Raw genomic sequence first — 18,200 nt, 5'->3', positions numbered from 1 at the left:
TGTCTCTGTTTCTCTTTTTATTTACCTTTCTCCCCACTGAAATGTGGTTTTAACTTCTACTACTGCCCCAAATTATTCTTGCCAAGTTTACCAAAAACTTTCTTGGGCTAAACGACTGATTGATTATTCTTTCTTTGAAATCTTGCCTTCTCTTGGCTGCTGGGATACTGCTCTCTTTTTGATTTCATGATTAACCTGCCCTGTCCTTTCTTGTGAGCTTGCGACCTTCTGTCCACTCTCTAATATTGGTGCTCCTTAGCGTTCTCCCCTTGACCTGGTTATTTTCTCAGTCAAGGAAATCTCCCAGGGTAATTTTATCTATGCTCAAACTTCAGCTATTTTCCGGTAATTACAGTCAGATCAGATATCTCTTCTAAGCTTCAGTTCTATATTTCAGACTGGGTTTTGATCTATGTGGATTTTCTTTCTTTCTTTCTTTTATTTTTTTGACAGAGGCTCACTTTTTTGCCCTTGTAGAGTTCTGTAGCATTATAGCTCACAGCAACCTCATACTCCTGGGCTTAAGTGATTCTCTTGTCTCAGCCTCCCGAGTAGCTGGGAATACAGGTGCCCGCCACAATGCCCGCCTAATTTTTTTTTTGAGACAAGGTCTCACTCTGGTTCAGGCTGATCTTGAACCTGTGAGGTCAGGCAATCCATCTGCCTCGGCCTCCCAACTGCTGGGATTACAGGTGTGAGCCATCATTCCAGGTCGATCTACATGGATTTTCCAGAAGCACTTCAAATTACATAGTGCAAAGAAGAGCTCTTTATCTTCCTCCATTCTTCAAACAAAATAGAATAACACAAAACAAGATACATTTACTCATTCATTTGAGTTTTTTATATCAGACATTTGTACCACGATCTACCCAAGTGCCATTCACCCTCTTGGTCCAAGTCTGTCTGTGTTTGCAGCCCTCTCAGTTTGGCCCCGTCTTTGTCAGGCTCATTTTCCCTTTGTCCTAAGGTTTTAGTTGAGGTTTCAGCTAAACCTGGGGCTGGGAAGCCTTCCTAGAACCCCACAAGTAAAACAATTTCACTTCCCGTGTGCTCCTATAGTACTCTGTTCTTTCCCTGTCAGAGCCCTGACCGGGGACTACCATTTCTCTCTAAACTCTCTTCCTTCTTCCTAGACCATGGGGTCTTTCACAGAAGATGGATGTCCAAGTTCAAGGAGATAGAGAGCAAATTTGCTCTTCCTCTGCCTTTTTGCTCTATTTAGGTCTTCAACAAATTAGGCAATGTCCACTTATATTGATTAGGGAAGTCTTTACTCAGTCTGCTGATACAAAAGCTGATCTCTTCAAAACCCACCCTCACAGACACTCCTCAAAATAACGTTTTACCTGCCTTCTGCATATCCCTTCGCCCAATCAAGTTGACATATACAATTAATCAATATGACATATATAATATGTAACATAATTATTAGCACCATGAATTAGTTTGCTATGGCTGCCATAACAAAGTACCACAAACTAGGTGGCTTAAACAACAGATTTTTTGGTGTGTGTCTCACAGTTATGGAGGAAGCAAGTCCAACATTGGGGTGTTAGCAGGTTTGGTTCCTTCTGATGACAGTGATGGAAGAATCTGTTTTGGGCCTGGTTCAAATTTCCCCTCGATTCATGTTGCCTCAGTGTCCCATTTCCCCCTTTTATAAAGGATAACAGTCATATCGGATTTGGGCCCACCTAGATAACCTCATTTTAACTTGATTATCTCAAGATAGTACAGAAACTATCTCCAAATAAGGTCACTTTCTGAGGTACTAGAGGTTTGGATTCCAACATAGCTTTTTGGGGGATAGGAGGGGACACAATTCAACTCATAACATACCAACACCATCAGTGACTACCTAGTTTCCTTCTATATCTGAAGCACTGACAATCTCCTAGTGTTTCTTCCTCTATTTACTTGGTGAGATAACAGGTGGCAACACAGAAAGATCAAGTTGTATATGTTGGCTTAAAAATGCAAGATCATTGGTTTGGGGCTATTTCCTGACTCAACCATAGTTTCTCTTTTACAGAATAGTCTACAGAGAATGTACTTCTGCTCTGTGAATGATCCTTACAATGTCTCTTCCAAGAGGTCAAGAAATTGTGCCTCTCAAAGGGTAAGTGATTTGTATAAATTGGCTTGGCTGTCAAGTCCGGAGAATGGTTTACAATTCAGATTGTCCAACTCTTCATTCAGTGTTTTGTTGTATAACATAAAATAAATCCCACAGTCCATGCCAAGCTACCTGTCACTGTGTTAATAAATATATATAGTAAGACCCATAACTTGTCTGGGTCTGAGACTTACTATGACATATTTCTGCTATTTGAATATCTACCACATGAGGTTGCCTTTGCTTTGAGTTATGTCAAAAGTGTACCCACGTATTTTCACATTTGTACAAGGTATCAATATTTTCAGTTCCCTCATAAAATATTCCTTTCCCCTCCACTTGATACTGAGTGAAATCTGGTTATTTACCTCATGAATGGTGATATCTACTCTGTCAAATATTACTAGAAGTCATTAGTACTTAGTGATTTTTTTTTTGTTTGTTTTTTGCTATGGGAAATAGAAACATTGTTCACTCAGAATGCTTTGGGGAATTCTAGACATACAAGAGGCACTTCCTGAATATTGTCAGTGATTTTTCCATGTCCATATTATATTAGAAAAGCACAAACATACTGTCTTTTCCACTTTAATGTGAGTATCTAACATTTTTTTTTAATAGCATTTGGCTGATTCAATTCACATTACAGCATCTTTGGATATGACTCTTTTCTGGAATGGCTGTTACTGTTATAGAGTTTATACTGAATGTTTTTTGAAGAAAAGATGCCTGCTAGTTTTTTAAAAATCACATATATAATCCTATACAACTGTTTTCTACTAGCCATGGTACTTTGCACATGAGTCAAATGAGAAAGGAAGGAATTATGCACAATTTAGGTTAAGAGTTAAGTTACTTTTCCCTAAACTCTCGCCATGTGGCCTAATCGGCTGTCGCCTAGTGATAGAGAGAAAGGATAATCTCCACGCTGTAGCCCCAGAGGGGCACATAGCTGGGATGTAGAAGAATCTATTTCTCTAAAATTTGTAAATCCAAACAACGTTACCAATGTATATTTTAAACCCTAGAAATATTTGTTTCCTTGCTTTCACAACTTCATAAAAATGAAAAAACAAAACCAAACCAAAAGAAAAACCCAAAAAACCAAAAACCAACCCACAGAACCTGACCTTGTACTAGATTTTTGATGAAGTTGTATGTGGAGAGGCCAGGAAATTCCTAGGAATTCTTTATGGAAGATCATTTGGAATAGAATTCTGCAAACGTAAATCAGCGTCCAACCGTGCCATTGTAGGAAACCCACCTGGGTTTCCAGACACGTAGTCCAAAGGCTGAGATTCCAAACTTTGTTCACTCCTTCTGACAGCATGCTATAGGCTGACCCCGAAATAAATATTATTGTTCCCATTTTGCAGATGAAGAAACTGAGGTGCAGAGGAGTAGGTTGCCCGAGGTCTTCAGTTAGCAGAGCTGAGATTTGGATTTAGATCTGTCTGACTCTGAACTTGTGCCTTTTCTCTTTCATTTCACTCTCTCCCTGGTTATGTGATGATTCTTCATGAAATGTCCTATCCTAGTAGGTGAATATGGACTAGCAAGGGGTTTGTTTCCCTGTTTGACACCTTTAAACAGGACTTGAGAAGCAGATTTTCAATGTGGACGTAGTGGGAACAGAAAAAGTAGCAGGGTGCCAGGAGATGGAAGGTCTAGTTCAGATCACCTCATTTGCTCCTTTTTGGAATAGGATTAGGATTCTTTGTTTCATGTTGGTGAAATAGGGATCAGTGGAGTATTTTAGGGCAGAAAGTACCAAGTCAAGATGCTGAAAGCCATGATGTGCATGAGTCCATGAGCATAGACTGACCACAATAGATGGCCACCCTCTGGGGTTTTGGAAGTGTAATGTGGAACAAGGAGCTTGATGGAACCTGCCTCCTCATAGGTTTGCCTCATTCAGATCTTGAAGGCATTAGACTTCAGCAAAGATCGAAGATGAAATTCAGGCTGCTATGCTCTGCTGCCAGTAGTTTTAGGTCTCTACTCATTTGGGAGTTCAGTCAACCTTTGAGGGAGCCCTGCCCTGAGGAGCTGCTGCCCTGCTATTGGCTGCTCTTGGGGAGGCAGCCCAGGTGAGAGCTGTTGGTATCAGCCCTGGCAGTTGCTCAGACAAAGCAAAAGAGCCTAGAACCTGGGTCTTAGTTTTCGCATGGAATATGAAGCAGGTGGCAGGAGTGATCGTGCTCCTGATCCTGGGTGAGTTATTTTGGTATAAAGAATCGGATCTGGGCCTGAGGGTGTTGGATAGGAATCTGCAGTGTTACCTGCTAGTTATGTCCTTGATACTGAGGGAGAGCTTTGGGGTCCCAATTCCTCCAGGCAGCTCTTAAGGCATAATATGTGGTGGTGTCTAAAGGCAGTAAAGGTAGTCTGGGTTTCTTAATTACCATCCATGGTGGGGGTGGTGGCACAGAGAAATTAGACCTCCTGTTTTCGTTCATATTTTCCTGGCCTCCCTAGAATGCATATAAAGAATATTTTTGCCCCAAACACAAATGAAAAGTAAATTATATGGTATGTGTAGGTAGTGGAAAAGCAAGGGTGGAGGTGGATTTGATTGTGGGCAAGAACCATGGAGGTGCTGGGAGGGATGATGCAATTCACCTCAGTTTTGGGATAAGAGCCGCTATTGTGCTTTACTCTCATAGGTACTTTGAGCCTCGCTAAGACCACCCAGCCCATCTCCATGGACTCACATGAAGGAGAAGAAGTGAACTTACCTTGTAGTCACACAACTATTGGTACAGGCGATTATATCTTCTGGTACCGACAGCTCCCCACCGGGGGACCACGATTTATTATTCAAGGATTTAAGACAAACGTGACAAATGAAGTGGCATCTCTATTTATCCTTGCTGACAGAAAGTCCAGCACCCTGAGCCTGCCCCGGGTGGCTGTGAGTGACAGCGCTGTGTACTACTGCATCATGGGTGACACACAGTGAGACAGATAGGTCTGCACCTGCACAGTATCCCTCTGTGGGGTGGGAGACACAGTCTGTGCACAAGCCCCAAAGTTATGTTTTCTATTTTTTTTTATCTTCAGAAGGTATTACCAAATTTATGTATTTTGTAGTCATTAAAAAAGATCATATTTATTAAGTAGCGATTTTGTTTACATGACGTACAATTTAAAAAGCATAAAAGGTATTCAGTGTAGTGTCCTCATTCCATTATTGTTCCTGGCTAAGTTTATCTAAGTTACTGCAGTTGCTTAGCCCACTGGTGCTGCTCAGTTTGTGTGTTTAGATAGACACAGACGCACACGTACACATGCTCTGCACACAGCACACGTACTTTATGTCCACATCGTACATAGTCAACTTGGGAAAGATGTTTCTCAACTTTGGAAACGTTTAGCCTAAGAGTCAGTTTGTTATTTATTATTAAGAAATTTTGAACATTTTAATGACCACTGTTAGGTATCCACACGCTGGTTTCCTTGTGTCTCTGAATTCAAGTCTTCATTCCTCTGGTGCCGTCTTTGTCTTCTCTTTTGTCCCAGGACCTTGCTGTGGATGGTATGGCATGAGAATGGAGATGATGGGAGAGGAGGGGAGAGGAGCATTTTTTGTTTCTGCTTGGCTTTCTAGATTATTTTTGCGGTACGGCATGAGAATGGAGATGATGGGAGAGAAAGGGAGGGGAGCATTTTTTGTTTCTGCTTGGCTTTCTAGATTATTTTTGCGGTACGGCATGAGAATGGAGATGATGGGAGAGAAGGGGAGGGGAGCATTTTTTGTTTCTGTTTGGGTTTCTAGATTATTTTTGCAATACCTGAAACAGGAACATAGGGTCATTATCCCTTTTTAGAGCTGGATTCTTTGGAGACCCAAGGGAGACAGGAAAAATAGCAAAGTTGCTGGGCATCTCGCTAGTGCTCCTGTGGCTTGTCAGGCCTATGAGGTGCTTTTTACTTTTTGTTGTTGGTGGGGGGGAGTTGTAGGATTCCGATCAGAGGGAAAGCATATGTGATATTTTCTATTGCAAGGAAAGGACTGGGCCTGGGATGGGAATATGTTTTTATGTAGCTAATCTTAGGGCTTGGTAGGGTAGTTGTATTGTGGAACACAAACAAATAATTATACAGTATTAGAGCCGGTAAGCTCATTTTCTTTGGCTGACATCTCTCCAGGCAGGAGTGAGAAGCCTGCAGAAGTAGAACAGAGGCCCAGTCACCAGATTGCTGGGATATAGCAAGATCTTTCTTCACTTGCATTTAACAAGATCGTTATTTCATGTGGTATAGACGTTATCACTGAGAAATCCTAAGGATTCTGATTCCGACGCTCTCAAATTGACAAAATTGGGAAGGAACAGTTATAGCTCATTTGAATAAAACCCTTTGTATGGCACAGATTCAAAGGTGGGAGATTCTGCCATCAGCATCTTCACAGCGAGCTCAGAGTGATCCCCAAGTTTCTGGACAGCTTCTGCCTTAACCAGTGGTGGAGGGTCCAGCTGAACTCCTGTCATCATCAGTGGAGAGGGTGGGAAAGAAGAGAATCTCTGTCAGGTTTCTACTTATTAATGAAAATAAATTACCCATATCAGGGCCGTGTGGCCTTATCTAGGGAGGATATTAGTCTATTCTGTAGCTAATTAACCCACAAATGAAAATTGAATTTGGAATATTGACCTGGAAAAGTTTTAAAATGTTTTCTGTCCACATTGGAGTTTCAGGCTACTCCTGCTCATTGGATCTTGGTTGGATGCTGCCCTGGGTGTCGTCTGGATGAAAAGAGCTGTGCCATGGAGATGGGAGCCATAGTTATAGTCCAGGTTCTTTCAACGAGTTCACTAAGTAGGAGGAAACAATGCGATTAGGTTTCATTTTATAATCTACGTTTACGAGTAAGAATGTATATGTTAATAACATCAGAAAAAGAAATTAATAGCTATGGAGTGATAGTGGAATAGTTACTATTCCACGAATAGTGGATTCGTGGGAGTAAGCTTTAATTCCAGTGGTTCTTCCCCTTGCCACATTCTCTGGCAGCAGCACAGACTGGAAAAATAATCAGCTTTGGAGCCAAGCATTCAAAGCTGTGTGGAGGATGACATAAAAATCTGTGTTTACAATAACTAAGAAAATGCCAGGAAGGCTATGTTAACCAGTGTGATGAAAATATGTCTAATGGTCTATAAATCCAGTGTATGGTGCCCCATGATCGCATTAATGTACACAGCTACGATTTAATAATAATAATAAAAAAAATCTGTGTTTAGACTCTTCATGAACTGAAAAAACAAATATAAGATATTCTTTTATTTGGGGGGAGATAAAACTCTTGGTCTTGTTTCTGTGACCAAAAGATGAATGAATTGATCAGCTGTTTCACTATAGAAAAAATGTATGACTTTTTGGCCAAATGATCCCTAGGGCAAGGCTCTCAAAGTAGAGAAATAATTTTCATGGAATCACCGGTGATTCTTGGCTCCTAGGTATGAAGTAACTGTGTGCCTTGGGCTGGACAGTTTATGTGAAGAAATGACTACAAAATGAAATGAGCTTTATATAATTACACAGACCAGGATGAGTTCTGGTCTGGGTGTCAGGCAGTCAATTAACAATTTATACATGCACACAGCCCTGTTCTTATTACGTGATAGGAGTTTCACCACAGTGATTAGAAGAAGCATTTGTGAAGCATTCCTTAGAGTAGGGGCTGGCTTAGGTCTCACCCCTCTGTCGAGCATACCTCAGGCATGTATCCAGTCTAGCTCAGATATCTTTCCAGACTCACATGTGTACACACCCACATACAGAGGTATTTTTAAAAATACAGAATATTTCTTTTTTTTTTTGCATTTTAAATATATTTCTTTTTAAAGATCCCATTGTTATAGAGAAAGGAAAACAATACAAGCATGAGTGGTCATGGAATAATACAGAATATTTCATTGATAGTTCCTTGTGTTCTCTCCCCAGATTCTCTCCAGCATGGATGCTGGAGTTTCTACATGGTGCCTCCTGGCTTCTAAGAGCACAAAACACAGAACTGCTGTCTTCAGCTTAAGCTCAGAATTGGCAGGATACCACTCTTCCTGCAGTTTATTGGTTATGTGAACACAGACCAGCCCAGCTTCATGGGGAGGGGTCTACACAAGTCTGTGAATATAGGAAACAGTTTTCTTTGGGAGTCACTAATGTAAGAGACTACTGCAATCATCAATTTGGAAAATATGGAAAAGAATGATAAACTAAATGGATAAAGAAATAAAAATGGCTTCAAATCTCAACACCGTTAGTTAACGATAATTTATATATTTTGGTACATATGCCTTTGGAATTTTTCCACAAAATATGAACGAGTTAATTCTGTGTGTTTAATAAAGTTCCCGTGTGTGAGATAAAAATTAAAGACCATTTGAGCTATGACTTTGGCAAGTATTGTGTGTTTGTTATACCTTCTGGATGAGTTGATTCTGAAAGTAGAAAATCAGTAATAGGGTAGGTTTTATGGCAGTACAGTGTTTTTACCCACAAGTAAATGGTGTACTATGATCAGATATCTTTTATAGTACAGCTTTTTCTTTTTCATGGACTTTCTAATTGCTTTTATTTCCTATACCCTTTTTATCCTAATGTCAGTCTTTTTTCAAATTCCTCAATGTAGTTGATTTTGTCAAATTTCTTTCTTCCTGAAGACTTCTCAGTAATAGTTGTGGGAAAATTTGTTCTGCTATTTTTTAAATAAATCTCTCTCTTTCCTTTGGTTCTATTTTTCTGAGACAAACATTATTTGCTTGTTTTATCTTAACATCGATTTTCTATGTGCTATATTATATTTTAGTATATTTTTTACTCTTTTTCTTCTGTGTCCAGATTTTCTCAATTTTGTTTTTCAGATAATGTACAGATTTTTAGTTGTGACAACAGTAGTTTAGTCTTTAAGAGGTTTCTTGATTGTTAAATTTTTCATGATATATTAACACAATATTTTTGAAAATTCTGTTTTATTCTTGGAATTTTCTGTTTCCTTTTGTGTCAGGTTTTCTGAGTTTTTTCTGGGTATTTTGTATTGCTTGCTTTATATTTATGATTCATCCTCCTTCCTGTCCCTTCATATTATGGTAATGAAGGATTATGCAGCTGTCGTTGTTTAAGAAGGTCTGCATTCCATTATTTTTCTTGGAAGATGTGATTTAGTTAAGGACCTTGAGATAGGAAGATTATCCTGGATCATTTAGGTAGACTCAGTCTCACCACATGGGATATTATAAAATTGGAGAGACTTTCCTTGCTGTGGTCAGAGGGAGATGTAACTATGGAAGAATGGTCAAGGAGATAAAACACTCCTGGCTTTCTAGATGAAAAAAAAAAAAAAAGGCCACCGGCAGCCTCGCAGCGCTCCCTCTGAGCCTGCGTCGCTGACTGAGTGACCTACTGATCGCCCGGGCCGCCGGCTGAGGGAGCAGCCGACGTCCGGACGCTGCCGCTGCCGCCCACCCCCGGTGCGCACAGGACTCGGTGCCCCCACTGCCCCCGCCCGGCCCCGCTCCGCTGTGCCTGCGGCCCTGGCAGGAGGAGACAGCTCCATCTTTTCCTCGCCTGGGTCTGCCCTGGGTTCCTTTTCAAAATTTGTGAGCTGGTTCCACACAAGCCCACTGTTGCCCTAGCTAGCCAATCCACAGGCACGAGAACTTAAAGAGCAAGAAGAAGTGAAAGGAAAATTAGGGCAAGGAAACAGATAAAAGAAATCACTCATGAGGAAGAATCAGCAGAAAACTCCAGGCAACATGAAGAACCAGTCCAGAACAACCCCGCCAAGGGACCATGAGGTAGCTACTGCAGAGGATTCCACCTATACAGAAATGTTAGGAATGACAGAAAGGGAATTTAGAATACACATGTTGAAAACAATGAAAGAAATGATGGAAACAATGAAGGAAACTGCTAATAAAGTGGAAATTAACCAAAAGGAAATTCAAAACAGAATCAAATAAGAGATGAACGATATGAAGAATATAAAAAGGATATAGCAGAGCTGAAGGAAATGAAACAGTCAATTAGGGAACTTAAAGATGCAATGGAAAGTATCAGCAACAGGTTAGACCATGCAGAAGAAAGAATTTCAGAGGTAGAAGACAAAGTTCTTGAGATAACTCAGATAGTAAAAGAGATAGAAAGCAGAACGTTCACTGTCAGAATTATGGGACTTTATGAAGCGTTCCAACATATGAGTTATAGGAATTCCAGAAGGGGAAGAAGAATGCCCCAGAGGAATGGAAGCCATACTAGAGAATATTATAAAAGAAAATTTCCCAAATATCACCAAAGATTCTGACACACTGCTTTCAGAGGGCTATCGGACCCCAGGTCGCCTCAACTTTAACCAAGCTTCTCCAAGACACATTGTGATGAACCTGTCCAAAGTCAAGACCAAAGAAAAGATTCTGCAAGCTGCCAGGAGTAAGCGCCAGTTGACCTACAGGGGCAAATCCATCAGAGTTACCGCAGACTTCTCTAATGAAACTTTCCAAGCAAGAAGACAATGGTCATCTACCTTTAATCTACTTAAACAGAACAATTTCCAGCCCAGAATTCTGTACCCAGCTAAGCTAAGCTTCAAAATTGACGGAGAAATCAAATCATTTATGGATATACAAACATTGAGGAAATTCGCCACAACAAGACCAGCTCTACAGGAAATACTTCAACCTGTTCTGCACACTGACCACCCCAATGGATCAGCAGCAAAGTAAGAACTCAGAAATTAAAGGACAGAACCAAACCTCCACACTGATGCAAAAGATAAAACTAAGCAATGGACTCTCACCAAATAAGACGAATAGAATACTACCACACTTATCAATTATCTCAATAAATGTTAATGGCTTGAATTCCCCACTGAAGAGACATAGATTGGTTGACTGGATTAAAAAACACAAGCCATCCATTTGCTGTCTGCGAGAAACACACTTGGCTTCAAAAGACAAATTAAAGCTCCGAGTCAAGGGTTGGAAGACAATTTTTCAGGCAAATGGAATTCAGAAGAAAAGAGGAGTTGCAATCTTATTTTCAGATACATGTGGATTTAAAGCAACTAAAGTCAAAAAAGATAAAGATGGTCACTTTATATTGGTCAAGGGAAAAATACAACAAGAAGACATTTCAATTCTAAATATCTACGCACCCAATTTAAATGCTCCCAGATTCTTGAAACAGACCTTACTCAGTCTGAGCAATATGATATCTGATAATACCATAATAACAAGGGACCTTAACACTCCTCTTACAGAGCTGGACAGATCCTCTAAACAGAAATTAAACAAGGATATAAGAGATATAAATGAGACCCTAGAACAACTGTGCTTGATAGACGCATATAGAACACTCCATCGCAAAGATAAAGAATATACATTCTACTCATCACCCCATGGAACATTCTCCAAAATTGATCATATCCTGGGACACAAAACAAATATCAACAGAATCAAAAGAATTGAAATTTTCACCTTGTATCTTCTCAGACCATAAGGCACTAAAGGTGGAACTCAACTCTAAGAAAAATGCTCGACCCCACCCAAAGGCATGGAAATTAAACAATCTTCTGTTGAATAACAGATGGGTGCAGGAAGAAATAAAAGAGGAAATCATTAACTTACTTGAGCATAACAACAATGAACACACAAGCTACCAAAACCTGTGGGATACTGCAAAAGCAGTTTTGAGAGGAAAATTCATCGCTTTAGATGCCTACATTCGAAAAACAGAAAGAGAGCACATCAACAATCTCACAAGAGATCTTATGAGATTGGAAAAAGAAGAACAATCTAAGCCTAAACTCAGTAGAAGAAAAGAAATATCCAAAATCAAATCAGAGATCAATGAAATTGAAAACAAAAGACTCATTCAGAAAATTAATGAAACAAGGAGTTGGTTTTTTGAAAAAATAAATAAAATAGATAAACCATTGGCCAGACTAACGAGGAATAGAAAAGTAAAATCTCTAGTAACCTCAATCAGAAATGATAAAGGGGAAATAACAACTGATCCCACAGAGATACAAGAGATCATCTCTGAATACTACCAGAAACTCTATGCCCAGAAATTTGACAATGTGAAAGAAATGGATCAATATTTGAAATCACACCCTCTCCCTAGACTCAGCCAGGAAGAAATAGAGCTCCTGAACAGACCAATTTCAAGCACTGAGATCAGAGAAAAAATAAAAAATCTTCCAACCAAAAAATGCTCTGGTCCAGATGGCTTCACTCCAGAATTCTATCAAACCTTCAAGGAAGAGCTTATTCCTGTACTGCAGAAATTATTCCAAAAAATTGAGGAAGAAGGAATCTTCCCCAACACATTCTATGAAGCAAACATCACCCTGATACCAAAACCAGGAAAAGACCCAAACAAAAAGGAGAATTTCAGACCAATCTCACTCATGAATATAGACGCAAAAATCCTCAACAAAATCCTAGCCAATAGATTACAGCTTATCATCAAAAAAGTCATTCATCATGATCAAGTAGGCTTCATCCCAGGGATGCAAGGCTGGTTTAACATACGCAAGTCCATAAACGTTATCCACCATATTAACAGAGGCAAAAATAAAGATCACATGATCCTCTCAATAGATGCAGAAAAAGCATTTGATAAAATCCAGCATCCTTTTCTAATTAGAACACTGAAGAGTATAGGCATAGGTGGCACATTTCTAAAACTGATTGAAGCTATCTATGACAAACCCACAGCCAATATTTTACTGAATGGAGTAAAACTGAAAGCTTTTCCTCTTAGAACTGGAACCAGACAAGGTTGTCCTCTGTCACCTTTACTATTCAATGTAGTGCTGGAAGTTCTAGCCAATACAATTAGGCAAGACAAGGAAATAAAGGGAATCCAAATGGGAGCAGAGGAGGTCAAACTCTCCCTCTTTGCTGACGACATGATCTTATACTTAGAGAACCCCAAAGACTCAACCACAAGACTCCTAGAAGTCGTCAAAAAATACAGTAATGTTTCAGGATATAAAATCAATGTCCACAAGTCAGTAGCCTTTGTATACACCAATAACAGTCAAGATGAGAAGCTAATTAAGGACACAACTCCCTTCACCATAGTTTCAAAGAAAATGAAATACCTAGGAGTATACCTAACGAAGGAGGTGAAGGACCTCTATAAAGAAAACTATGAAATCCTCAGAAAGGAAACAGCAGAGGATATTAACAAATGGAATGACATATCATGCTCATGGGTGGGAAGAATCAACATTGTTAAAATGTCTATACTTCCCAAAGCAATATACCTATTCAATGGCATTCCTATCAAAATACCAACATCGTACTTTCAAGATTTGGAAAAAATGATTCTGCGTTTTGTATGGAACCGGAAAAAACCCCGTATAGCTAAGGCAGTTCTTAGTAATAAAAAGAAAGCTGGGGGCATCAGCATACCAGATTTTAGTCTGTACTACAAAGCCATAGTGCTCAAGACAGCATGGTACTGGCACAAAAACAGAGACGTAGACACTTGGAATTGAATTGAAAACCAAGAAATGAAACTAACACTTTACAACCACCTAATCTTTGATAAACCAAACAAGAACATACCTTGGGGGAAAGACTCCCTATTCAATAAATGGTGTTGGGAGAACTGGATGTCTACATGTAAAAGACTGAAACTGGACCCACACCTTTCCCCACTCACAAAAATTGATTCAAGATGGATAAAGGACTTAAATTTAAGGCATGAAACAATAAAAATCCTCCAAGAAAGCATAGGACAAACACTGGAAGATATTGGCCTGGGGAAAGACTTCATGAAGAAGACTGCCATGGCAATTGCAACAACAACAAAAATAAACAAATGGGACTTCATTAAACTGAAAAGCTTCTGTACAGCTAAGGACACAATAACCAAAGCAAAGAGACAACCTACACAATGGGAAAGGATATTTGCATATTTTCAATCAGACAAAAGCTTGATAACTAGGATCTATAGAGAACTCAAATTAATCCACATGAAAAAAGCCAACAATCCCATAGATCAATGGGCAAGAGCCATGAATAGAACTTTCTCTAAAGATGACAGACGAATGGCTAACAAACAGATGAAAAAATGTTCATCATCTCTATATATTAGAGAAATGCAAATCAAAACAACCCTGAGATATCATCTAACCCCAGTGAGAATGGCCCACATCACAAAATCTCAAAACTGCAGATGCTGGCGTGGATGTGGAGAGAAGGGAACACTTTTCCACTGCTGGTGGGACTGCAAACTAGTACAACCTTTCTGGAAGGAAGTATGGAGAAACCTCAAAGCACTCAAGCTAGACCTTCCATTTGATCCTGCAATCCCATTACTGGGCATCTACCCAGAAGGAAAGAAATCCTTTTATCAAAAGGACACTTGTACTAGACTGTTTATTGCAGCTCAATTTACAATCGCCAAAATGTGGAAACAGCCTACATGCCCACCAACCCAGGAATGGATTAACAAGCTGTGGTATATGTATACCATGGAATACTATTCAGCCATTAAAAAAAATGGAGACTTTACATCCTTCGTATTAACCTGGATGGACGTGGAAGACATTATTCTTAGTAAAGCATCACAAGAATGGAGAAGCATGAATCCTATGTACTTAATTTTGATATGAGGACAATTAATGACAATTATGGTTATGGGGGGGGAAGCAGAAATAGGGAAGGAGGGAGGGGGGTGGGGCCTTGGTGTGTGTCACACTTTATGGGGGCAAGACATGATTGCAAGAGGGACTTTACCTAACAATTGCAATCAGTGTAACCTGGCTTATTGTACCGTCAATGAATCCCCAACAATAAAAAAAAAAAATTAAAAAAAAAAAAAAAAAAAAGCCGGGCGTTGTGGCGGGCGCCTGTAGTCCCAGCTGCTCGGGAGGCTGAGGCAGGAGAATCACGTAAGCCCAAGAGTTAGAGGTTGCTGTGAGCCGTGTGACGCCACAGCACTCTATCCGAGGGCGGTACAGTGACACTCTGTCTCTACAAAAAAAAAAAAAAGGGCCACCAGCCAAGATATGTGGGTGGCCTCTACAAGCTGGAAAAATGGAGAAAACATTCACCCCTAGAAGTTCAGAAAAAAATACAGTCCTTCTGACACCTTGATGTTTGGTCCTATGAGACATTTACTTAACTTCTAACCCACAGAACTGTAAGATAAGTTTGTATTGTTTTAAGTCACCAATGTTACTTGACAAAGGGGTCTCACCACCTATCACTGTCCAGCCAGTACTTAGAGACAGGGGATATTTCCACCAAGGTTTATTATATATCCAGGGGCAGCAATTCTGGAGAAGAGTGAGAGTAGACCTTTCAAGAATATTCTGCCCCTTTTTTCCAAAACCACAGTTTTACATACAAAAGTTCATAGCTAAAACCATATTAACCCGTATCTTAAACAATAATAAACAATAAACAGCATAACCCACTACCTATTACAACATTTCTAATTGAAAAGTTAATCTCCTAAATCAATCACTCTAAACTACTCAAAATATACATTTTTAGGTTGAAGCTAACTTTGCAAAAGAACAAGACTGGAAGATGTGAGGTGAAGGTCTTGTAGGACCAGACCAGACTGGCTGTGTAGTCTCTGCCCTAGCCTGACTTACTCCACCTTATTCTTTCTATGAGGAATATCACCAAGTTTGTGATAAATTGTTACAGAAGCTGTAGAAAACTAATAAAGTAGTCAACACATGTCAGCTTGTAGCCTTTCGTTTAGAGTATGTGAACAGGGTTTTCTATTTGCTGCTGTTTAATCTCCTACCTCTAGAATCCCCCAGATCTCCTCCCATCCCTCCATCATGCCAATGCCAGTTTGAAAGGTTATTCATTATAATTTCCATTACAGTCTTGTCGTGGGGTGTTTTGTTCTGCTTCACTCTTACTTTCACTTCCCTCATTTGCACATTATCCCTTTGCACTTTTGTCAGTGGGCAATTTGTAGAGATAGGCAGAGAACAGATATGGTTGGTCGATACCAGGAATCAGAAGCATTATTCATGGACATTTAGAGTGTGAAACTGGCCAGACATAGTGTATCATGCCTGTAATCCTAGCATATTGGATGGTTCAGGTGGGAGAACTGCTTGAGGCCAAGAGTTTGATACTGCTTGGACAATTGTCTTGGACAATTTCCAGACCCTGCCTCTACAAAAAATTTAAAAAAGTAGCTAGGTGTGGGTGGCACCTGTGGCTCAAGGAGTAGGGCGCTGGCCCCATATACTGGAGGTGCAGGTTCAAACGCAGCTAGGTGTGGTGGTGTGCACCTGTAGTTCCTGCTTCTTGGGAGGCTAAAGCAGGAGGATCACTTGAGTCCAGGAGTATGATGTTGCAGTGAGCTACCATTATGCCATTGCATTCTAGCTGGGGCAAAAGAGCAATACCCTGATTCAAAAAATAAAAATTAAGTGCCAACATAAAAATAAAGTGTCAAACAACAAATTCTGAGAGGTAGGAGCCAAGATACAGGCAAAAAGAAGCAAGAAAATGAGGATCCTGAGGGCAGTTTTGATGTTATATTGCTAGAAACAATCACATCCCTGGCAAAGAGGCTTTCTCCCTTTAGAAAAGGGCCCTATCTGCCCCAGGGGAGGCAGCTTGTTTTTCTATTCTTATTTCCCCTGAAAGGGTGTAATAGTCACTTTTTTAGCCCCAGGGATCTATAAGCTTAAGTGGGTAGGAAGAAAAGGCTTCTTTCCAATTGCTGTTGGTCACAATTAACACTGCTCTCATTTTATAAGACCTGACTTTCAGTTTAATAAAACTGCTACTTGTCTCTGTGAGATTTCATGATCAAACTGCTCCCATGTCTTTTATTCCTCTGAGAAATTTCTTTTAGCTCCTGTCTAATGGGTGTACTCCCTCTAAGATTCCAGGATTAATGCAAAGGTATTTTTACTCTGTCCTTAATTTTGTCAAAAATTATTTATGCTTTATTTGTCAATACCCTCACCAGTCTGCTCAGTTTCAACTGTAGAAACTAAAATTTATCAATGTTTCATTAAAAGTGTGGTACCTAGAGTTGAGCGGAATACTCCACTCATGTTGTGAGCAGATGTCAATGTTATTTAACTTTTTTATCGGACTATTATTATTGATGTAAAGCCACTGAATATTTGTAGTTCTCTTTGACGTAGACAAATTGGTAATTCATTTTCCTTGGTGAGGACCCTTGTTTTAGCCTTTTATTTTGTAGATCCAGTCTTATTTTTATTTTTATTTATTTATTTTTTTTGTAGAGACAGAGTCTCACTTTATGGCCCTTGATAGAGTACCGTGGCCTCACCCAGCTCACAGCAACCTCCAACTCCTGGGCTTAAGCGATTCTCTTGCCTCAGCCTCCAGAGCAGCTGGGACTATAGGCGCCCGCCACAATTCCCGGCTATTTTTTGGTTGCAGTTTGGCTGGGGCTGGTTTTGAACCCGCCACCCTCGGTATATGGGGCCAGAGCCTTACCGACTGAGCCACAGGTGCCGCCCCCAGTCTTATTTTTAATATTAGCAATCAAAACAATTATCTCTGGATCCTCCACATCTGATTCTCACTGCCACTAAGTCATCTAAGCTCAGCCTAGAAAAGTTGATCTGATTGTTTCTATGGAAAGACTCCACTGCTTTTACACAAAGGTGCTGATGGACTCCAATATCTGATAGATTTATTGTATGATCATTTTCTTTGTAAGGTAAATTCTTCCTCTATTTTACAGTCTTCATTTTTTTCATTTCTGCTAGGATTCATGTAATATACTAGAGCGGATGACATAGTACAGATTAGTGAATAAAGAAATATGTTCAGGGGAAGTTTTCTATACATTTCAAAACAGAAGGAAAGCACATAATAGCTTCCCGTCGGGAGTCTGTGTCTTCTGTCCTACATCTGACCTCCAGAGGGTGATGTTTCACAAACTAGAGATTCTCCATTTCCATTTCTGATCAACACTTTCTTCTGATGAGCCCCTCCTTCCTGCAGCTGACTGACAGACGCACCCTCCCTGAGTTCTTTGAAGACAAGAAGAGTGAGACGACTCAGAGTCAGAAAGCACCCAAGATCATCTCAGAAGGTTT

General features: G+C 40.0%; 1 gene segment (V, D, J or C); it reads left to right on the top strand.

Moving 5' to 3' along the window:
• The first annotated feature begins 4,246 nt into the window (after positions 1-4,246).
• On the top strand, positions 4,247-5,139 carry LOC128587406 (T cell receptor alpha variable 4-like). The segment is given in 2 exon segments: positions 4,247-4,333; positions 4,786-5,139. Coding segments are annotated over 2 exon segments (336 nt in total).
• The last annotated feature ends 13,061 nt before the right edge of the window (positions 5,140-18,200 follow it).

Source organism: Nycticebus coucang, chromosome 6, assembly GCF_027406575.1.
Source record: "Nycticebus coucang isolate mNycCou1 chromosome 6, mNycCou1.pri, whole genome shotgun sequence".
Taxonomy (NCBI): domain Eukaryota; kingdom Metazoa; phylum Chordata; class Mammalia; order Primates; family Lorisidae; genus Nycticebus; species Nycticebus coucang.
Note: the sequence above shows the minus strand (reverse complement) of the source record. Positions and strands in the feature narration are given on the sequence as shown.